Raw genomic sequence first — 24,749 nt, forward strand, 5'->3', positions numbered from 1 at the left:
GCCACACTAACAAGGAAGAAATAGCTCATGTGTTACACAACAGCTCTCACCAGACTCCCTTCACTCCATCCAAACTCCCTGACCTCGTCCACTTTTTCAATTATATGAGGGAAAACAAAACCACTTGTCCTTAAACTGTCAAAAACCAGGAAAAAAATAAATAAATTTCACCAGCCAACATCTGGTTGACATTGGAAACTTGCAGGCATAAAAATAAATCTTTCATAAACTATATAAACAATGCAGTTACGACCAATCATTCCTCCCATGTGAATGCTATTATTCTACTGAGAGTATAATTTCAGGTCTAAGTTATATCACTCCAAAAAGGCTTAAATCAGACAGAGGAGAAATACTCATTCTTGAATAAATGTACACACAGGAAACCCAGTGTAACTCCACTAGTACCCTACCACTTTCTCCTATATAAAGCCCTAATTTTGATTTCTTTTGTTGCAGCAGCTGGGAGAGAAGGCATCTGTGCATGAAGACACGACCTCTGCTAATGCTGGCTCTTACTGGCTTGCCAGCTCTGCACAATACTGGGGAGATACGGATCTTCATTCGGAAAACAACTGACCTATGTTACCTTCCATACTCTCTTCTCACCAAAGAACCACCCTCTGTTGAGTTAGTTACATAAAAACATGTATTTCTTTCAATGTAATTATTTATCATTTTGGGTCACAGTTCTACTAGTGACAAAATATTTGAACCACTTCCTTCCAGCATTGGCAGAAGCCAGCTGCGTCACCAGGTCACGCTGCATGTACCTCTGTTGGCTGAATGAGGCCACAGGCAGCTGCTACATACCGCTGGTCTCAAAAATAAAGCAACCTGGTATTTTTCCTAGGAATACATTTAACAATACAGTTTTGACCAAACAGTTAAATAAAATAAATTAGAGAAGATTTCTGAAGATCAGCATGGAATTTCTGGAACACAGAAGGAGAAATAGTGACACGGAAACTTCTCAGATTTGCAAATAACTAGGTAATATGAGAACGTATTTAGGCAAATACTGATGCTGTAATTACCCAGTAAGTACCCTAACTACCCAGAGACAAAAAAATCAGGTTTCTTCTCCATCTTCAGGGTTGTCCTCCCTCACCCTCAAAAGATGAAATTTCAAGCTCTATGCCAAAAATTAGGAGGAACTTCTATTTTTTTCTGCCACACTCCTAAAAATCTGTAGTATTGCATTGTCAGCTGCATGAGAAACAGGTAATTTAATTAACAATATAAACATGTGTATCTGATTTTCATTTATTGTCAGATCAATATCAGCCAACATAAGTTCCAAGCTGCTTTTCAACTGTAGTTGGAAATGGGGCATGAACATTTAAATACCTGACTACATAATTAAGTGTTCAAATTAATACAGCCTTCAGTGTAATTAGAAGCAGCTCAACAATGACACAAAAGCACATGCACAAATGAGTACTGTTGCACCTTTCTGGTGACAGATGACCTTCCCCTCCATGAGTTGAGTCCATGCCAGAATTATGAACTGCTTCATAGTGCTTGAACAGCTCCTCAGCTGATCCATGAGACTTCATACAGAGAGGACAAATAAAACCCTATTATAAAAAAGAAAAGAAAAGAAAAAAAAAGTGAGAAGTAAAATTTGGGGGTTTTTCATCTTTTTTTTTTAAACAAAATTCTAAATTTCATTTGCACATCTAAAAGGTAGCAAATACAATTGCTAAGATTCATGCTAATTATTTCATGAGCTGATAAGTTTTGGCAATTAAAAAGTCAGCAAATGCCTACAAAAGTCATATTCCATTACTCAGTGGGGTGGTTTTTTTCCCAACAGCATTACATACTAGCAACGAAACCTTTATTTAGTAAAATAAGAAGTCATTTCAGAAGGACTGCTCTGCAATTTCTCCACCATCAAGAAAAGAATTTTCCATACAGCTTTTCATAAAATCAGATTCTTCTTCCAAAGAGGAGGTAGGGTTTGGATTTTGGCCTTAAAAAAAGGAGATTAAAAAACCCACTCTAAAGCACAGCTATTCATACACCTATTACCACCGTATTCAGGCTACTGATGTTAACATGGGCTAGAAGATTAAGAACCACTTTCTACCCTGTATATAATTAGTAAATGCAACTCAGAGAAATACTACCTGAAGAAAATCAGATCTCTGCAGCCTGAAGAATCAGAAATCATCCATTTTCATTCCAGCATATTTACTGCAAGCTTACCAGAGTGAAAATTTAGCAGAGCGATGTCCTCATGCTACCCATTAGCCCACAGACACATGAAAACAGCAAAGATTATGTACCTTGAAACATATGTGGAGTGTCCAAACTGCAATCCATCTCATTCTACCTAGCAACCTATTACACCTGGTTTTAAGTGCTGGACTTTATAGTGATTCTTCACTCATTTCGTTATCACGCCCACTCTGAGTTCAATTCCCATTTACACCACAGCTCGTATGCACCACAGTGGCAAAACAGAGACATTTCAAAGTGAGAGGAAACAATTTAGTCTCACATTAAAGGCTCCCTGTAATTCCAAACCGTGCAGAGAGAACCTCATGTAAATGAGATTAAGGCCCCCAGTTTCTTAAAATCATTTCAAATACACTTTTGCATATTTATATGTTACCCTTAAGTCCCTTATGCCCGTACAAATTGTAGTGCACTCCAACGCTAAACCAAGGCTCTCCAGTATCCAACATGAGACCACTCCTGTGGGATTATCACACCATATAACATATGCTCCCATACGATTTCTGAAGGACATATGAAGAGTTTTGACACTCCTTTTCTTCTCTCTTAACTTAGTGTTTGGATGTTATGAGACAAGCAAAAAACCTTTAAATATTAGTCTAAAATAAACATACTGAATGTGTATGTTGATACCCACAATAGCGCTCATTTTCTAACTTGACATTCATAGTATTTTGTTTCACTAGTCACTAAGAATTCAACAACCAAACACTTACATGGATTTAACCCAGGAGAACCATCACGTTCAGCTACTCAAACACGGCCGGAGCTCCAGAGCACTGAACAGGGACTTTGTAACTGCTATTAATGGTTCAATGTTTCAGAAATAAATAACTACTGTTTCTTATCAAACTCACCACATATCAAATTGAAGACTAGTTTTGGCGCAACTAGATCAAACAAAACAATATACTCTTTCCTAAGCAGACAACAGGCATTTACCCTTAATAACCATTTATTTATTTCCAGAATTGATCATCACAGTTTCACTCCAGATTAAACCAAGTTAACTCATATATATGTACACATGCCAAAATGGGTACAGAAAATGGGTTAAACTACTGCCCAAGATTTTCCAGTTATGTTTATCTGATACAGTTACGATATAATTATGTGATGACAGTGAGAGTCACTCTGAGTAAAAGAACCAGAGAGAGATTCCTGGCAAATAGCAATGGCAATGAACTATAAGAGGGGTCAAAAAGCAAGGGATTCCTTTCTCCTAGTAGGTGAAAGCAATCAGTCTCATACAGTGATTCTGCAACAGCATCCTTTCAGGATGAAATGCTACCGAGCAGTTCTCAATGTTTAGTTTAGTTTCCCAGGGACGGGGAGGTCTGCTGTTCACAGGGAAAAGCAAATGTTCCTCCTAGCACCCATAAGTGCATCTGGAAAGAACGAGTGTAAAAAATTGCTCTTGACTCTCCTTCTTTTTGTCCTTTAATTCTTTCCATTTAAACAGCAAAGTCTGTTTCTTTGCTTGTTTTTTGTGGGTTTTTTTGTGGTTGGGTTTAAGTCTATGGAAATAGGAGTGCTGGAGAAGAGGAAAAAATAGATTATACGTGCAATTAGCCGAAGGGGACAGCAATCAATCATTTGTCTTGGTTATCAGGCAAAGCCAGCCCAAGATTTCCCAGGCAGGCAGGCAGATCTGAAGGCAGTGGCTGCAAGGACAAGGGGCCCGAGGCAGAGGAGAGCCACTGAGCCAAGCGAATGTGCTGCAGCCAAGAGCCGGTGAGGTAGACAGGAGCTCTGGGAAGGCAGGCACACTGTCACCAGCAGAGGGGGAAAAGCATGGACAAAAATCTTCTCTTTATAGCAGAAACCACCTTCAATGGCTTTAAACTAAAAGAGGGTAGATTCAGATTTAGGAAAAAATTTAGGAAAAAATTTTTCACTGTGAGCATGGTGAGGCACTGGAACAGGTTGCCCGGAGAAGTTGTGGAGGCCCCATCCCTGGAAGTGTTCAAGGCCAGGTTGGATGGGGCTTTGGGCAACCTGGTCTAGTGGAGGGTGTCCCTGCCCGTGGCAAGGGCGTTGGAACTAGATGATCTTTGAGGTCCCTTCCAACCCAAACCGTTCTATGATTCTATGATTCTTCTCGCAGGGGTAAAAAGTGATCACCCACCAGCCCCAGGCTCTCCACTGCTGTGACCATGGCCAGCGCTCGCTTTTAGGGCATCTAGCACTGTTGGAATCAGCGCTGGGTTATGGCTCTCACACGCACCCTTACTTTAATGTAACATTTCCTAGAGGCCTGATGCACAAGAGAGTAAGATGTCTACTCTCCAACAGAGTAAGATGTCACCCTTCTATAATGGAGCATCCTACGCTGGCTCCTACAGCTGCTGGCACCACCACTTGCACATCAGAGCCTTAAACTCCACAAACCCATGACCCGGCTGTGTCTCACAGGTTGGTAATATTCAGATGTTGACTCGGATGTCAGCAACGTTAATTCAGTTCTCTTTAGAGTAAGAAAATCAAAATTTTGGCAGGATGCAATGTTGCAGGATGCAACAGGATCTTCCTGAGCACCAGACAGTAACAGACAGAACTGTAAAGGTTTCCTGGGCCTGCAATGATTAGCCCCAGGTGACAATCTTGTTTGGGGACTTGGGCTGGTGGGTCTCTCACTTCATCTCTTTTTAAGAAAACTGAGTAGTTACAACCATGACATGTAACACTGGTCAGCACAACTTGCGGGAGCTGAGGTGTGTTTTGCAGTAAGTCTTGGCTCCCTTAACTAAGAGACTCCTTTTCAGAACCAGCAAGTATGAGAGCAATGTTCTTGTATTTGAAGAAGGAAGCGAGTATATAAAACATGCACAGTTATACTTCTCAAAAGCTGCATTTGCCAGGAGACACTTGGTAGGTTTCATTTTAAAACACATTTAGGAGTTACTCTGCACAAAGCAGTCACAGAGAAGTGAAAGGCAATTCATATTCTTCGTTTAATAAAGGCAAAGACATCACTCACAGTCCCTGCAGCACTGCACCTAAGGCCTAACTCCCTAATTGATGTTTCTGATTGGGTTTTATCTTTCACTTTACACAGGAAGAAAAGAGCCCAAAAGAAGTTAAAGGATGATTAGTTGGGTTTTGTTTTTATAAATACAGAATCTTTCCACCAGGAAATGACAATTTATTGAATCCAAAGCTTTTTGCAGATGCCTGTCAGTTAATGAGAAATAAAAATAAAACCACAACCACCACATGTACAAGTTTTTATCAGGAAAGAGTTTTTAAGATCACCACAGAATTGCTGAAGCAAGAACAGTAAAAAAGAAAAGGAATTCAAACCAAAACCCCACATACATGCACAAACATGCCCAGCGGTCAAGGCATTTCAGTGAGAGAGAGGTGCTAAACTGCAAATCCCAATTTTCCTATCCCAAGGGAAATGTTTCTCTTTCGGGTGGACACCGGCGAGCCATGCCTAGCACCCAGCACCTCTACAGTACCACACTGTTCGCAGTGGGACAGCCCTTCCTTGGTGCAAAGACTCCAAAACATACCAATTGCACTCAGAGCACAACAGAAATTCCTATGTAGAAGTTTTGTAGGAAAGTGTCTTGCCTCAGCTTGAGTTGTAATGCCAAATTTCCCCAAAGATCTCGGACTCCGTGGAAGCACCAGAGGCTTGTTTACTTGCCTTTCTCAAGGAAGACTTAAGAATGAGACAGTAGAAGAATTGTAGAATTTGTAGCTATTTTTCCTCTCTAATCGTTAAGATTTACTTTCAGACCTGATAAAGTTAAGCTCCTCAGTGCTCTCTCTCCTAAAAGGCATACAGGGTAAATCATCCCTTTCGGGTAATATTAATATTCGTACGAATCACTAATACAGCATTCTTTGGGAAGTACGCCAGGATGCTAAAAGCAACACTGGAAGGAAACTCTCGCCACAAGAACTACCATATTTATTTTTATTGTGCCAATATAATTTACAGGGCTATTAACTGTTGGAAGAACTTTGGCCTCCCCACATCAAAACACACTGCCCAGCAAGAACAGCGGCATGGACCCACAGGCACACAACCAGGCTGGCTGCAGGCTATCATAGAGCCCTCCTAATCCTCAGACTATTTTAAAATTGATTCAGAAATAGTTTATGTAACAAAAAAAATTAATGTATAGGACCAAATGGATTCTGCTTCTCTGGCTTCTCCTTGTATTACTCTGTAGGACTGGGGGGGAATAGGGTAGTAGTATAAAAATACATTTCTGAATTCAGCCTTCTCAGAATATTTTCTTACTTGTAATGGTTTTTTCCTCATCATGCTGCACAAACCTGACCTAATGAAGTTGGGTAGTGTGACAAGACATTTTGAAAAGCAGCATTTTCCTTAATCCCTAGCAAAGAAAATCAAAGATTTTCAAAGATATTCCCTCAACACACTGAAGGCTCCGGCATGAGGTTTAAAGAAATAACCAAACATTTACATGTAGGTGTCTACTGCCCAGTCACTACCAATGGAGAGCTATTCAACACAATTAACAGAAGAAACTTTTCAGCTGATTTAACAAACGTGTATACCACACACACGTAGAGTCAGCATAACAGCTCCCTGGGCTCCATCATCGATAACTGGAGCTTGACACACCTACATATAGATGCATTAAATCTGTCTTCACCTGCCAACTGTTCTTTTTTCCCCCAGAGCTTTAATGAAATGATCTTTGTAGAGCTAATATGAAATCTCAAGTAATTAATGAGTGAAAGCGCAGCTTACTTTATTCAAAGCTCCTTTCTCACAAATTAAAACTGGAGTTATCTGACAGAAAAAAGATGACACTTCTGGAAGGACAGTCCCATGGACAAAACAGATTTTACAGGATGGAATTCAGATTTGCTCATCTAGTTGAAATCCAAGAAAAAAGGTACCCTATTTAAGTTTGAAAGTCACAGCCATAACTATGCAGCACCCTTAGCATGTTCTTGAAATATCTGATGACTGTCTAGTCTATTCTCCAATCCCACTTTAATATTGCATAGAACTGAACACATGGTCACATTTAAGCTGCTATAATTGCTGCTGATCCACAGCTGTGTGTGGTAGAGAGCCATATAGCACGAAGAGCACCCACAGAGCTCTATTTGCTAATACAAACAGAGCTTCTGCAACGTCTTGAATTTTTATCCCAGCAATTGTGTCATGAGTCAAGCTTAAAGAACCAAGCAACTTTGCTGTTTTCCACTGAGAAGTCAATTTTATTCCACAAACACTCTTCCTGGAAAATATTTAAATACTGTGGTGAACAAAAAAAAACCAACAAAAAGCAACCAAACCACACAGAATTGCAGTATAATTGATACTTTTACCATATGGAAAAGATGAGTGACTATTCTATCACACACATGCTACAGGACAGCTTAGCCCAGTCCCGTATGCACTTTAACATGCTTGGCATTCACATGATCAGGCTTTAACTTTAAATAAATTTGAGTTTCTGGGCTTCATCTTTGACCTTCCAGAAACACTGGGCCAGCACTCAAGCCTACAGCCTGCTTCAAGTGAGCCACATGAACAAAAAACAGTAACTGTGATTCAAGCCCAAAGCTGTAACACCGTCCAGTCATGACCTATGTTTGCCCATGTCTCAGAACCCAGACCTGCACTAACAACTCTTTCACAACTATATTGGTACGATAAGCTGTATGCTGTGAATAAAGTCCAGAGCATTTAAAAACTGAAAGTAAGTTCAAGAGCTGTAAGGCATGTTCACATGCTCAGAGGCATAAACACTTTTCTGGAGTCAATTTTAGGTTTTGTGTGTCATGAGTATTTGGAAAAATTCTAAATTCATTATTCACATTTTTCCACTGCAGGTGAACCTCCACAACCTTCCCTGACACAAGATACACATCTTCACCAGCATTTAAATAGTGAGCCTAAGCTAAAATTCAGATATTCTCCAGTTACACAGTGATTTAAAGGCTGAAACGTTTAACAGGACAGAAGATTAGGAACTGTAAATACTTAGGGCCAGAGGACAGATACATACTGATGTTTCAGAGCTGAAAGATGTATCAAGTGGTTTCTAGGCTTTACGTCCCAAATATATATTTAAGCAATTAACTGAATCCTTAGGAAGTTCTCAGAGGCAGATTAAATTGTCTGCGTAGACCACATTTCATAATTTATTTCAGAAGTCTTACATACTGATTAAAAAAAAACCCATGAGATATGTAAGTTAAAGAATAAATAAACTGGGTCACTCCCTTTATATATTGTTAAAAGGAAAATACAGTTGACATTATTTCCATGCCTTCCACCAGAAAAAGCCCTTTCCTCTGTGTTTACATAAACAGTAAGATGACAGTGGCTTCCTCAGATAAGATCTCTATTTAATCATTAGAAAACCGGGTTAAAAGGTCATGGTTTATGTAATTAAAACCTGCAGTCCATTTCAGTTTTACAAGCAAGTATTTAACTTTCTGAACAAAACCAAAAAAGGTGTCTAACTACAGTTTATTTTATACCAGACTGCACTCAATGTCTTCCCAGAAAAGAAGCTGGATTCTTCCTGAGAAGAATAGAACCAACATAATTTCTAGTTCAGTTCTCTTCTGTTTTTATTACTATTGATGAGTAAGACTACAATTCTGTCACAACCTACAAGACTACGATTTTGTCACAAATTAGAAATCCTAATCTAGTGGACTATTTCTTAAAGAAAAGTCGCACCACATGGCCAAGTCAAATCAAACCAGTATCTCTAATTCTTCATTCTCTTAGTATTGTTCAGATGTTGCAGCAAATAAATGTACTAATGTAGCTCAACAAATTATTTTTGTTCCTGTGCAAAACAGGCAAGTACTGCTGAGGTGAAAACAGCCACCGCAACCTAATTTGAGAAGCAACTGAAAGAGCAGCCAAAGAGAATAAAATATCAGCACTAAAGCATTGACATGATGTTCTGTGCAAAACCAGTCCGCAACATTCCAAGGGCATCCATAAAAACAGAAGATGCAATCAATTGCATCTACAGTAAGAGACAAGAAGGAAAAAAACCCACCATAAAGAATGAGGTATTTTCAAAGAAAGACAAAAAACCACCAATTTTTGCACAACTAGTATGCCAATTTACACTCCAGGCAATCCTGCTATGAAAAGTCTGTTCAGAAAACAACAGGGCTGTATCTTGCTTGTATTAGCTAAGAAATATATATTTACTAAATATCTGGAAAGTTATGAAGACTACCCAAAAGAATTGTTTAAAAATTGCCTTAGATTTAGCATAGTTGTATACAAGACAATAGATAGTAACAGCCACTATATTCTAAACATTGCAGGAGTACCATACAGTGGGTTTTTTGGATGCCTCAGGAGAAGCCGGGAAGGAAGGTCTGAAACTAAGCCTCTCTGACTCACTATTCAGATGTCCTGAATGTCCAACAGAGACAGTCAGGAAATGCTGGACATGGTTTAGAAATGTATCATTCCTTTAAGAAAAAGAAAACAAAACAGAAGGCAGCACACAGCTTTTGTCAGTGACGCCACTGCATACATGGAAGTTGGGGAACAATGGTCCTGTCTGGGAATGTGGTGACGTGCATGACGTCCATACGGCATGTATTTGGCTAAGTTGGCTCTATGTGGACAGAGACACTTGCCAACATTTTGGTGGTTGTTCCTGCAGCTGAAGAAGCCACTGTCTTTTAAAGTAAGGCTTCATCAGTGCTTGGGGGGCAGGGGAAAGTATTTCACTGTCATTTTCACCAGTTATCATATGGTGCAATCCTTAGTTTGAAACACGAGGGTTGCACAGAGAGCTGTTTAAGAGGAACACCATAAATAAGGCTGCAGGCAAGTGGCAAGGATCCTTTCCCACAACAGGACATCAGACATCTTCAGGAGCTGCTGGAGTGGGCGCCAGTGACTGAAGAACAAGACCAACTCTCACTGCATGGAGGACAGAGAGGAGGGAAGGGCAAGCAGAATAGAGGGGCAAATCACCTGACACTGCCCTTGCAACATGTCCTATCTCCACGTTTGAGGAGAACGCACTGGCAAAAAAACTGAACTCGGCAGCTTCTTCAGCATTGTTTCCAACAAAATGTATTTGAACTTTTCACAGTAGTATCCGCAAGCAACACAAAACCAAACTCAGCAATGTTTCATGTCTGCCACATAAGATGGCATTGATAACAGATTATATTCTTCTTATAATGCTGACTCAGGAATGGCAAAGATGGAATGACGGGTGACAGCCTGGTTGTGTTGCTGCTTCAGGATCACAATGTGCTTGCTGCAAATGCAAACTATCATTTTCCATCAACAAATGCAAACCATCAGCTTCTCAGTAGTCAAGAATTTTAAACTTTACATATTAGTATTGATGATAATGATTAACATATTTCCCCAATTTTTCAATGCTTCTGTGCAGACTGATATAATAAAAGATCAAACTGGGAAAAGATTTTTTATATATTAGCATTCTTTGTTTCTCACCTCTTCCAAATATTTACTGAATCACTGTTCCAAGAAACACAGCTTTAGCAACAGGAAACAGCAACAGCTAGAAACAACTGATTTTGCATTTCATGTGTCACACTCAATACACAAGTTCTATCAAGTTAAAAAGTTGTAATCAGCTATGGACAAGTAAAAAGTACTGACAAGTAACTAGTGGTGGAAACACAAAAACTCACAGTGGGCAAGAACCTGCAGTCAACTCCATGAAACTATGTTAAACACAACCCAGCTTAAATGAAAGAGTAACTTCTTTAGGTAACCACACCACCTCTGATGGCTCCCATCCCACAATCTACTGATATCATTGCATCAGGAACGCCACAATCTATCACTGGCAAGTCACAGCTTATTCAAATAAGGCACTTGCATTGTGATCAGATAATACAGAAATAAAAAGCTGACTTGACCACTTACAGAGCTCTACAGATGATCCCTGCAGGAGACACTGAGGAGTCAATTCAAAGCCAGCCTCCAGTTGTCCTGGCTCTGAGGAGGTCCCCCAGCACTCCAGGAGAGCAGTATCGGCCAGTTTTACCACAGATCTGCTCACTTTAACAGGTGACACTTCACCCTTGAAAAAAGATCTCAAGTAACTCTAGGATAATCAATGTATCAATGGCTTTCATCATCTTTGGGAATAACATCTCATAATTTGAAGTTTTCCCTTCAAAAATAAAGTGTAAATACACATGGAGTGTAGGGAAGGAAAAATACTGGAAATGTTTCATGTGAGAGACAAGTGCAAACCAGAAAGGTAGACATAGATTAATTCTTCTGCTGAATGTATACTTTGGAATCATGCGTAAGAGATCAAATTATGTTTCAGCAAGGAATCAAAAGAAACAATTTAAAAAGCTGGCAGCCCATTACCAAAGCTATTGAAACAAAATAAACAAGACCCACAGTAACAGCTGGGAGGTCACGAAGCTCCTGTCTTCTTTCTGTCCCAGTGTGCTCATTCTGGTAATGTTCAGACAGATCAGTGGGAGTTACACACGCTTTCATACACAGTGGACAGATGAAGCCCTGTGAAATGTATATTTATTTTTCAGACACTAATAAAGACAAAAAAGCAGATTTGGAATCAAACACTGTTCAAATTCTTACACTGAAAGTTCTCTACAATGACCAAAAGCAAAGTCCATTTTCCTTTTGGAAAGATAGTTTTTGCAAACTGCATATCAATACCACGGAGAAGGCAAGAAGGAACAGTTATCAAGAACAATGAAAATAAACAAATCTAAAACACACTTTAAAAGTTAGCACTGTGCTGCACACTACTATGTGTTTTCCAGACACTCTCAGCAGCCCCTTCATCTGACAGAGGAATAAGCTGCATAACAAACTGCGAATGGACCATGACAAGGCATTACGTCAGATCCATCATGCAGTTTCCCATGAGGGGTGTTCAGATGTTTCACAGGGAGGCACAAGGGTGATGCGGTGAGATTACAGAAGTCCCTGTAAATTAAGCACATTTGCGGCGGCACGAGAGGCCGAGGTGCCAGTGTGGCCGCGCACCTGGCTGGCATGCTCGCTTCAGGAAAAATACACACCTTCCTCGGTAGAATTAAAAAAAAAAAAAAGAAAAAGCTAAGCATGCTCACAAGAGATTTACCAAAGCCAAAAAAGTTAAATCAGTTTCTGAAGAACAACAGCTTTACATCTTCAAGGCACACACTACATGTTTAAACACCTGGAAAAAGCAGGGTGGATAGTAAAGTGCTGTGGGCTTTTCTGTCCGTGCTGCTGGCTGAAAGATGCCAGCACCCCCGCAGCAGAGCACTGCAGAAGCAGGCCAAACAGACTGAACACAACCATCCGTGCACACATGGAAAGGTTAAGGCCCCTTCCAAAAAGCATGTCTGCAGCAAACCCATCTAGCTAACACAGACACACTACACTAATGAAAGCGTAAGCATGCTGGTGGACTCGCTGCAAGCAGAGAGGATTTAGCAACCCTGTACTGTGGATGGAGTTGTACCGGGACCTAAGCTAAAAAGGTAGGATAGGCTCAAATATTTCCTCCTTGGGCAGATTGCACAGTGAATAAAAGATGTGCCTAGACTTGATTACAGGTCTACGTGTGATATGAAGTGCTGCTGTGGCCACAGACAGGAGCAAAACAGATTTTCACCTCTCCTTGACCAAAGAACAGTTTGAATTCAGACCTCCTCACTCCTTTTGTGTCACACTACCATTCTCAAAAATCAGGATTGATTTCAACCAGACTTGAGGAGGTAGGTAACATGAGAAACTGCACAGATTTAATAACTATTCTCCATTTGAATCTTGCAGCAAATTAGAACATCTAGCCAAGAAACTGGAGTGAAAACAAGTCAATTGGATTTCTCACTTTATGCAATACTGGAGAACCAGGTGGGAACATAATGATAAAATGGAGAGTAAACATTATGCAAAGTCTGGCTACAGTGCTCCTGGGGAGAAGTTCTCAGAGAAACAATACCTCAGGCCAGCTGCGCAGGAAAAGGAAGACCAACAGAAAGGCCCAAGTTGCGAGCTGTAACGTGTGAATCTCAGGAGAGTAAGAACCCATCACCAGCTTCAGAGCTCAGTTTCAAACAGATTTTGAAATTATATGCTAAGGAGAACACCCCACTTACAACTAATGCAACAGATGGTGGAATTATTGACAACTAAAAGATACTTTTTCACATTATACAGTATCAACCAAAAGTGACATGGCAACCTTTGATCTGACCCAGTTTCAACTGGGTAGCAAGAAAAGCCAGCAATGCAATAGCACAGGCACACCACAACTTTGAAAGTTCTTCCTATGTCAAGAAAATACTACTACATTAGTATTGAGGTATCTTGTGACACCCACCAGCTAACAGAACTGTACAATTTTAGCCAAACTTTGGAAAGAAGAAATTATCCCATTGCACATTTTTATGCCTTAATTGACTACAAAAGTAAAGAGGTTTTAGTCTACAATTCAAGAATATTTATTTGCTTCAGGGCTGGTGTAAATATCCATACAAAACAGATTTGGACTCATAAATGTGTGACAAGTATAACACGCAGCAAAATATTAAGGAATGTCTGATTATACTGACTGTAATAAGGCTTCAAAAATAAGAAATAAACAGTTAGAGATGGAAGGCAGTTAGGATTTTAAACAGCACAGTGAAAGTTTCTCTTATCTTTTACCATAGCAGACATAGGAGTATTTGAATCACAATACACTTTATTCAGTGTAAAACAGGGCACTTTGCTCCCTTTAATGCTGTAATAGGAGTAATTAACCTTGCACTGCATTTGTATGCAAAGCTTGAAACATTTTCAAGCTAGGCAATCAGGCTACATTAGCACAAACTAGCTTCAACAGCCAGTGAAGTCAGTTTGCATTTTTAAGAGTTAATATTTGACAACACTGTAAATCCAAAGACATTGTAATATGGGATTGAAGCAAGAATAACAATGTATTCTGCTGGTTAAGTATGGCGTACAGCACATAAAAATGCATAGGATTTACAAGTGATAGATTTATACACCAACACTAAACAAAAAACAACACACTTGATATTTCACAAGGAGGAAGATTCTGATACACATTATAGTTTAGCAGAAGCAAGGTGAAAAGGGAGTACAAGTGTGATAAAAGAACTCTTATAAAAGATTTATTAACAAGGAGTCTTAAGCTTACGTCTCATTGCTTTTAATTTTAATAATTCATCTCTAGTACTCCAGGAAGGATTGCTTGTGACCATTTAGATAGATAAGGCTAATTAACATATAAATATGGCCTAGCTTTCCTTTTTTTTATTTAAATAACAACAAATTCTTAGAAGATGACACTTCTGAGTATTTATTTAGTACAGCTGTTATTTAGGTAGGGCATCAAAAGTTACTCCCAACAGCTTCATGGATCAGAGAAAGAGCACCCAAGGTTTAAGACTCCAGTCCCATGTACAGTGTACACTACCTCAGAGGAGCCTTCGTTGTTCACATCCACGGCATTTCCTGGTGTGGCAGATGAATCCGAATCCGAGCTCTGAGAACCACCTCTACCTGGAGTCTGAAATGGAGGGGGAAAGAGAAAAATGAGTGTCTACAGACTGCATTTAATAAAGCATGGTATGTATCCTATGCAAAGGGCCTCACTTCTACTTGGTGGAATACAGTAGTATTTTCCCTCCAGAAGAGTAATTGAACAAGCTGACAAGCAATTACGTAATTTTCAGTCCAACACTTCAGCAAAGGCTTTTATCCAAGACTCTCCATGCATCAAAGAACAAGCAGACACCAGAAGCAAAGGCCAGGATTTTAAACAACTTCCCCTCATGAACACTCAACACCAAACAAAGAATTAGGCTAAACTCTGCCCTTACATCACTCACTACGATGTTAAATTAGGTCTCTATATCCAATAGGAAAATGCTAGAAATTACAGTCTAAACAGTTTCAGAAGTAGTATGCTAGTATCACAATACTTTCTTGATAACTTGTCTACAATCTGAACAAGCCTTGAAATATTTGAGACAGAAAACTAGAGAGTGAGGACCCTGCTGATACAACAAGCACAAAAGCAGGTACGCTGCCTTAATTTGGAAAAAAAAAAAAATAAAAATTGAGCCTGTGGTAAAGTTAAAACATGTTAATCAGTAAGACAATCTATAAAAATAAATTCCTGTGAATATGTTGAAAATTGAAAAAACAGCATTGATGTGAAACTATGGATTTAGAGAAAATAAGCAAATAAATTTGAAATGCTACATGATTCAAAATCTAGATAGATGGATCACAGCTTATAATCCTTATTTAACTATAACTTTGATTTAAATTTGATTTAACTTCTCTTACTCATCTCCAGAAAGCCACTGCTTGACCGATGGCAGAAGAGTTAGCATTCTCAAACATCAGTAAAGAAATTATCTTAATACTGATATGCAATTCTAGTTTCAGCAAAAACAAAAAGTTCATTATCCAATTCCATGATGACAATTGCAAATGAGATGAAGTAATGTTACTGCTGTATTTTAGCCCATCTGGAAATACTTGTAATGTCATAAAGGATTTTCTAATTTATATAGAGGGATTAAAGATACAGAATTTTAAATATATAGATGGAAATCTACAGAGAGAGGGACAGAAGTAGATAAAGAGTTTTAGTTTCTAGATCTTGGTGTCTTCAACATCTTACTTGTTTTAGAATTTTCTTCCTCAAATATATCCTCTTTTTTTTTCCAGACAAATCAGCTAGATAACCTTTTACAAGATACCTGTAGCATGCATGCTTTTCCATACTTTGAAAATAAGTACATTTTCCTGCTTTGTTTTGTAAAGAATATTCTATGTCCAACTTTCATAAAGATAACAGCCTTTTATTACTAATCAAATAATTAAAAAAAAAACTAATAAAAAGTTCAAGTTTACTGATTAAGGACTTAATTCCCAGTGTGATACAGTTCAATTTTAGAAAGACTCCAAAGACTGGCCAAAGGGAAGTGAGGAGGAGTGAAGCAGCAAGCTATCAGGGCTGGCGACAGTAAGTGAAGGCGAGGACCATCGCTCCTCATTCCAGCCTTCTCTGGGGTCATCAGTTAAGTGATCAACATACGCTGGTTTTCCTACTCCCGTACCTTTTTTATTTCAGCTGTTTCATGTTTCTAAAGAAAATAAGAACACAATATAGTTTCCTTCTAGTACAGCATACAAAAGCAATATGCAAGGTGATGCAAGCTCTCCAAGTTAATAATAGGAGAGGCAAAAAAGGGTGTAAGCAAAGACCAAAGTGAAGGCATTAGTACTGCTCCAGGTCACTGATACAAACAAGGCACAACCTAGCATGGACTGCAAGTGCATGCTCATCAGGTTTTCACATGACATCAAACTGAGAGATCAGTTGATACACTCAAGGGCAGGTCTGCCATTCAGATGGACCTAGCTGGGCTGGAGAAATGGGCCAACGGGAACCTCATGCAATTCAACAGGGACAAATGTAGAATCCTGCGCCTGGGAAGGAAAACCCCTGGCATCAACACTGGCCTCTGCTGAAAAGGATCCTGGGCTTGTGTCAGATAGCAAGCTGACCAGGAGCCAGCAGCATGCCCTGGCAACAGAGGGGGCCACTGGCACCCTGGGTTGTATTAACAGAAGCCCAGCCAACCGACCAGGGAAAGCAGTCATCCCCCACTGGCCAGCACACATTGGACCACATTGAGATACTACAACCAGTTTTGGCTCTCCCTGTCCAGGGAGGACATTAATAAACTAGATTGAGTTCAGCAAAAGGCCACCATGACAGCTGGGGCTGGAGCACCTGCCCTGTGGTGAGAGGCTGAGGGAATGGGGTTGGCTCAGCCTGGAGAAGAGACAGCTTTGAAAGGGCTAACAGCAACCCCACCACCACCTAAGAGGAGGTCATCAAAAAGGGGAAGCCAGGCTACTCCCAGCAGCACACAGCAGGAGGACAAGACACACAAACTGAAACAAGAGATGTTCCCACCCAACGTAAGAAAAAGCTTCTCCAGCGTGAGGCCAGACCTGAGCAACCTGCTCCTGACCTCTGAGTTGTTCCTGCTTGCAGCAGGAGCTCAGACTAGAGAGCTCCTGAGCTCCCTTCCCATTCAAATTGTTCTGCAATCCTGAAGCACTGCCCTATGGAAACACATGTCCTGCACGAGAGCTCTGAAATGCAAACTCAATAACTCTCTTAATGAAGACATGGATTGTGTGCATTGACAGTTGGAGGAATAACATCTAAAACAATCGGTAAGGTGTAGCCAAGTTTCTCGGTAAGACAGGTAAGTTATGATATTGCATCTAACGTTATAAACAGTTTTCTTTGGTTTATATAGTTCAGAAGTTCCTTTCCATGCAATCCATAAACCACAATCATGCAACCTAGAGGTAAGGCTCGCTTGTCAATCCATTTTGTGCAAGAACAAAGAATCCCAAGATGTATATACGCATATGCCTACATAAGGGAAGAAAAAGAGGACAGATGTCAAAGCTTTCTTCCTTAAAGGAGCTGAACTTTCATGATCTAAGAATCAATTTCTTATTGAGAGGAATTTTTAAAGAGGTTTTAGAAATCTGAATGTGATAATAAGGCAGTTAGCTATAACGACTGTTCTGTTCTAGAAAGCCTGAGAACGTGGACTCCCATCTGTCCCAGAATATACATCCACAAGTAGAAATGGAGAAAGTTTTGAAATGGAGAAAGCGTCAGCGTTAATGGATATGCAATATCAGCTGGAATAACTGAGTGTGCCCTCACATAGCCTTGGACAGGGACATAAGAGCAGAGGAAGAACCTGAACAAAACCTGATAGCCTGGGCAATGGCAATAAGAGATGGTCCAACCATCTCTACCCCCACTTCTGCAATACCTGAGCCTATGCTTTCAGCATACTTAAAGAATCATTTTGTCCCAACACCAAGAACCTTCTGTGACAATTAACACAATATTTTCTTCACCTTATATCATAACTTCTTATACAATGCTACTGTGCATTGTTAATCGCCCATCACATTTCACCTCAGAGTTGACTGCATTTCGCAATGAGATCTGCATATTAAGTTCTGCTAGTTCTAGCACTACAAATTGGAGATTATTACAACCTCCAGGATGAAAGCTCTTATATTAAAAGTACAGTGTTATTACTACGTGGTTGATTAAAGTATTTGCTTTATGAAACACTTCAGACATGCTATAATCACACTAAAAGGCACCGCATGGCATATCTTATTACGCATAATATACAAGACAGAAATTATTAAACAGTACCTGGTAAAATCCTTTTAACCTTTCAAAAAAAACAATGTGCTCTCTTGAAAAGAGAAAGCCTAATTCCAAGTTAGATTTAGAAAGCTTAGTACAAATAGGTGGCCTTTTCTGGTAAGTGGCATGCACAGGGAAGAAGGGTGGGAAGGAAAGAGGTCATTAAGTAACTTTCAAGATCGGAAGAAACACCCCATAGCATCCATTTTCAAAGTAGTACAGACTAGCAAGAAAAAATTAATAGGAAGGATGTTATGGAAACCACAACCATAAATGCAATTGACTTATCTTTCAAGGCTGTAAGATAATTTAAACATCCTTCACCAGCCAAATAAAGAATGAGGGATTTGGAGTATTTTTTTAATTGATCATTGCATGATCAAATAGGTTCACACACATGTGTAAGCTGGGCTCCCAGACCACTTTTACATCATGTTCCATTAAGAAAACAAATAAATAAATCAATAAATCACAACACATTGAACTCAGACTTTGTGAACTATGGAAAGACTCAGAATGATGCTCTTTGTTTTCAGTTGGACTATACAGGGAACCAAAAGAATGACTTATGAATCCCACAGGAAAACTAACTTTTCACACAGGCTTCTGTATATGTATTTTTACAAAATTAACATTTGACCCTTAAAGGCATAACTGGAGTTGAAAGACTGATGCAAAATTAGTCTCTCACCCAGCGTATTTCTTTCCCAGTTCTCAGTTATATTTGTCTACTTTCCAGAGAAGCATATGTTTCTACTACTAGCGCTGGAGTAGTAGAAGTAATATGCTAAACTTCATAATGTTGTTCTCTGTGTTTTCTCAAAACTGCAAGCTAATATAAAGAAACATCATTAACAACAAAAAGGACGACAATGATTGCAGCTTGTTTTTTGAAAAGGAATAGAAAATTATATAATGAATGAGTTAAGCTAATGCATTAAAACGACGGAGTATAAATATGGATCGCTAGTGTGTCATTTTTGCATAGTCATTTATCTGTCTATAGCTACACTCCATTCAGTTATGATACTCTTTTCAGCAGTTTTAAATTCAGAATAAATTAAACCTTTGAAAAAATACGTTAAGCCTTGAGAAAGTCTGAACAAATATGCATTTATACAGTTTTCCCAGCACAGATCTAAATACTACAAAAGGGTACTATAGTCTAAACATATTAAGGTCCTCAAGCAACAAACAAGATGCAAGAATGAGAAGATAAGAAGGCCAAAGCCCTTGTTATCAAACAACTCTCAGTGCTAGAAACTGAGTACAGTGCAATAGAGAACAGTAATATTATTTACTTCTAAAGAAGTGTGACGCTATTTTATGCCTCCATAAAATGAAATGACTCCTGACTTCATAGGGCATAAAACCTGTCTTTCCCATTGCACCATCAGTTCCACACAAGCAGACCTGGTGCCCAGGAAGAGGCACACGAGCTTCCTTCGACCCCATACGGAAGGCACAAGCACAGCTGCAGCTCAGCATCCATCCACGTAAATACTCTATCTAGCGAGCCCTGCAATTATAAACGTAAAGAAAATTACAGGTAAGGCATGAGATGCAATGCATCCCAAACAAGTAAGTATCTCTGCTGCTGAGCTTGGAGCAAGAGAAAAGGTGACTGTACTACCCGAGCTACAGAAACACCTGCAAAGCCCTGTTCTCCACCTAGACCCCAAGATCTCAAGATCAAGAACTCAACATTGTTAGAAACAGAGCAATAGGATCTTACCACCCAAGCACAGCACAGTCCCTCACAGTTGTAGACAGCCAGTTAAACACAAAGAATGAAGAAAAAAACCAACGTAAACAGTAGTCACACTGGCTCAACAGATGAGTCCTTCACTACAAAACAAGAGCAAAGGGAAGAAGGCTCGGAAGAAGGTCAAAGTAATCAGTTTTCCACCAGCTGAAAATAAATGCCTTCTCCTTACAAAAAGTTTTGGTTGTTTTTTTTTTTCCTTCCAAATTTTGGTATCTTGCAAACATAAGAAGTGAGCTCTGCTTTAACAGACCAGAGGCAACAGCCACTGTCCCACCAGCAGATGAGCACCAGGGAGGGGACGCAATGGCCACAAAGGGCCTTCAGAGTTGAACACAACAAAGAAAAGACATGTCTCTAAAGAATACACTGACAAAAATCAAAATACCTGGGCAGGAAAGTTCTGTCTCAGACATTCCACACGGATGCCTTTTGGAAAAGACTACCTTTTTCTAGATCAGCATGACAAAAAATGCATGAAAATGAAAAGTGGCAAGAATGAATGAAAAGGGGTTTTACGGTGCAAACGTACAGAACAGATGGATCTCCGAGATGTCACACTGAAAACATGCGTAAAATTTGGAAACAGCTTGCAGGGAAGGGACCTAAAACAAAGACCTAGTTGAAGACAGCACGGAGATACTAACTTCAAAAACTAAATGAGCAATGTTCAGTAGTAACGAGTATATAATACTTTCTATTTTGAAAATATGCCATTCAAAGTCACTGAAGATAATTTTAAAAACAGAAATTACAACTGCAGAAGCAATAAAAAGGTAATCAGGGAACAGAAGAAGTATAAAAAAGAAACATCTGATGTTTTAAAATTTCAGTAATCAGAATTTCAAATAAGTGACTAAAACTATAAACAGTATCTTTGCAGCTTTTGTCTTCCTCCTTTGCAACTTGATGGCCAGCTGAGTTACACAAAAAAAAAAGGAATGTAATAAAGAATTCCTTTTTTTTAAAACATACTTTCATAACTCAAGTTATATCACCAGTAATGACTAGCCATCCAGCTAGAAAGGATGGCATCACCTATAATCAAATAATAAACCCAATTCATATACAAGCAACTACATTTCAGTGACCACAAGGTGTGTGTGGGGGGGTTTGCCAGCTACATTAATGATGCAGAAGAAAAGGGTCAAGAGGAGGTTCCTTAGCCTTCAAATTACTGCCTCACTGACAGGAAAGATTTTAATACTTAGGCTCTTTATGAACAAATTTGACAGCAAGCTAAGGCTCACTATTAACACCAAAGTACATTAGAAGTCTTTTTCATGCTTTGCCAACCGCAGATTGTAAGTCAAAAAGGTATGTATGAGGTTGTGTACACAATCACTACTTTTATAAAAGGCCTAAAGCCCTTTCAATAAGAAATGGATTTTTAAAGCATAGTTATTTGCACCAATTAAAAGAGTAACACCTTTAAAAATCTTGGCATTTCTCTATTTATTTTTTGGGCAGGAAGAAGTCTGTTTCACCTTTGTTGGCAATTAGCTCTGCTGTAATCCTGTCATTTTCACTGGGGAACGGTTATTTGTTTAAACTTTTCAGAAAAGATGGCCATTTCCAACACACAAAAACTTTTGCACTGACTTTAGATTTTTATAGGAAGTGCTTAGCTGATGTTATATTTGGGGGTAAATTTCCTTTGGCACTGTATCTAGCTTTTTCCTACATCATAGAAGCTTTATTTGATGGCCTGTTATTTTTCAGAATCAATAAATACCCAGTTAAACGCTGCCAATATTTAATTAAATCTGTACTAAGTTTCCCTGCTTGTTAGCATGGCTTCCCATCAAACTTCAGGAAGGAAGTTCTTCCCCGTAAACACAAAGCTCCAAACAGACCCGGAGTGATCTTCACCTGCGCAGAGTCTATGACCAAAAAACAATATGAGGCACGCTTTACACTGAAAAAGTTGGCGGTGTGCATACCGATGTACTTTCTTCCCCTCTGTTAACTCTCATTCTTGTAGCAACGCTTCCTTGCATGGCAGATAAGAAAAGCGTGCCAGCATCTCCAATAAAACACCCATTCACAGAGGTGCAGACAGAAACACCAGAAAAAATACCGAGGGCGGACGGTTTCCCCACTACCCGTGAGCGTCTTCTGCATGACACCGACACCGCTCTCTTGCGGTGCGGGATCTGGAGCGCTGCCTTCCACCGCCGGCGTGACTCAACCCTTTTCAACCCAACTCAATCCTCCAGCCGAGCACCAGTGACGAAGGACTGCCGGAGCCCTGAGCCGCGCCGACACCTGCCCTTCGCCAGCACCTTCCTGACAGCTTCCACCCGAGCCACAGGCGAGCTGCAAGGCGGCTAAGACTGCCATGGAGCCACGCAAGGATTTTGGAAGGCGAAAAGGGTTTCATAAACGACTGTCACCACCTGGCTTTTCAAACCAGGCAAAGCTGCCGGAAAAGCCGGTTCCTAAAACACGGGAGACAGCTGGCCGGTGGCTGCTAGGCTGGCTTTCGGCCTTAGGAGCCTGTTTGCTAGCTGCCCCCAGGGAAATAACCCCGGGTCCCCGCGGCGGCTCTGCCCCGGCTGGGCTTCCCCTGAACCTGCCCTAAGCGCGGGCGGCCCGCAGCCGCGGCGACGAGTGAAGGCGGCGGGCGGAGACGCCGCCGTGCTGCGCAAAGGAGCCACGCCGGGGCAGGGCCGACCCACGCCCCACCAACAGGCCCCTCTCCCGGCCGCGGGGACCCGCCCGCCGCCGGCACCCCCGCCCAGCCCGGGGGACAATGCCGCTCCCAGCCGGGACGCGGCGTGGGAGCGCGGCCCCGTCCCGTCCCGTCCAGCCCCGTCGGGGCTCGGGCGGGCCCCCGCGACGAGGCGAGGGGGCGGCGGCGGACAAGCACACGGCCTCCGCGGGCCTACCCCCTCCCCTGCTCCGCAGGACGGGCCGGTGGCTCCGGCCCCGCCACGGGGAGCCCGGCCCCGAGCCCGGCCGGCACCAGGAAGCGGCACCTCCCCGCCACGCCACAGCAAGGCAAGGCAAGGCAAGGCACGCCGCCCTCGCCGCCGCCGGGGCGGGTCTCGCTGCCTTACCCGCTGCAGAATCCGCCTGAACATGGTGGCGGAGCCCGGATGCCGCCGGGCGGCCACGGCCAGGCCGAGGGGGAAGCCGCGGGGCCCCGCACAGCACCGCCCCCGCCCCGCAGGAGCCCGGCGCGGCCCGCTCGCCCCGTGACAGCCGCCGCGGCCGGGGAGGCGGGGCAGTCTCCGCGCCGGGGCGGGACCGCACGCACCGCCCCGAGGAGGGACGGCCCCGGCTGGGACTGGACTGCTGCCGCTGGGCCGCGGGCAGCCGGGGGAAGAAGAGATGGGGGACAGAGGACGCAGTGTGCCCGGGCAGAGGAGCCAGGCCGGCGGGGTCTGCGCCTCGGGACGGGGCGGCTGTGGCGGTGAGGGCTCTGCGACCCGATCTCCTTCGCGGGGGCCGGGGGCCCGGGCTGGGCTCTTTCCCGCCGCGCCGTCCTCAGCACCGCAGCTCTCGGAGCGCCGCTTGCTCTCTGCCTTCTGTCTCTGCCGCTGGCGGGGGAGCCAGGCTGCTGAGGCGGGGGAGAAGGGAGGACGGCGGTATCTCCCCCAGGCCCTCGTCCTCTGCCAGCCCGGCCTGCAGTGCCCCCGGAGCGCGCTGGCTGGGGGGAGGCCGGGCGGGTTTCCAGTCCCCCGGCAGCGCGGCCATTCTCCCCTCAGGGGCTGCCCCAGGCGCCCCGCAGCTGCAGAGCCCCCTCGTCGCTGTCATTTCTCGGGAAGGGTACTGGCCGGAGGAAGGAAACAAACCGCAGTTCGAACGTGCAGCTGAGGGCTTACTGTATGAGGCAGAGCGCAAACGCAGCTCTGTGTTTATTTTGTTAGTCGTGCGGTATTGAAAGTACTGAGGAATGCATGTTGAAGGAGTATTGGACATTAAGACATTCTGGTTTGGATAATTAACAGGAAATTGATTCTGAAGGAGTAGTTGCTTCCTTCAGGCCCTGAACTGAAAAGGCAACCTTGGGGCGTGACCCATTGGGTGGTTTTTAGATATCAGAAAATAACATTTTGCTCACATAAGCACACACCTACCTTCAAAAAAAGTACAGCCCAAAAACATCAGTTCAACCGAGAAAGAATCTGTGCTTGTATGTGCTGAGGCAAAAACCCACATGAGACATGGCAGGAGAGTTGTTGGAATGCCAGTAGCCTCTGGAATACATAATTCAACATGCTACAGTTCCCTGTTCTGTTCTAAAGCTGCAACTTTTACATACTGGATGCAAGACAAAGGATCATGAGTAAATAATAAACCTGTTCAATGACTAATTCTGCCAAGCAGAGTAAATATCATAGCAGAGCACCAGTTGTGCTGCAAAGATTGAAAACATTTTTCCACTCAAAGGCTGACATTTCTAAGCACTCCAAAATCCTCAGACTTAGTGTGAGTTATGAGCACATGACCAGAAGGATTCGGTGCAGCAGCTTAAGGCTTGAGGCACAGCAGCGTTA

At 41.8% G+C, this 24,749-nt stretch overlaps 1 protein-coding gene across 2 annotated transcripts in view; it reads right to left on the reverse strand.

Annotated features, from left to right (window-relative positions):
* Nucleotides 1-23,481, reverse strand: part of EEA1 (early endosome antigen 1) — a 72,388-nt gene extending 48,907 nt beyond the window's left edge. The window contains exons 1-4 of one of the 2 annotated variants that reach the window (XM_075748516.1): nt 23,307-23,472; nt 14,679-14,771; nt 11,633-11,755; nt 1,453-1,580 (exon numbers count right to left, since the gene is read on the reverse strand). In XM_075748516.1, the coding sequence (XP_075604631.1) occupies nt 1,453-1,580; nt 11,633-11,755; nt 14,679-14,771; nt 23,307-23,330 (368 nt within the window). In that variant the 5' untranslated portion in view covers nt 23,331-23,472. Of the gene's footprint in view, nt 1-1,452; nt 1,581-11,632; nt 11,756-14,678; nt 14,772-23,306 lie in introns of both variants that reach the window. The other variant, XM_075748527.1, reaches the window with a different exon arrangement.
* Between the last annotated feature and the right edge of the window lie 1,268 nt (nt 23,482-24,749).

This window comes from Balearica regulorum, chromosome 1 (genome assembly GCF_011004875.1).
Source record: "Balearica regulorum gibbericeps isolate bBalReg1 chromosome 1, bBalReg1.pri, whole genome shotgun sequence".
NCBI classification, from domain to species: Eukaryota; Metazoa; Chordata; class Aves; order Gruiformes; family Gruidae; genus Balearica; species Balearica regulorum.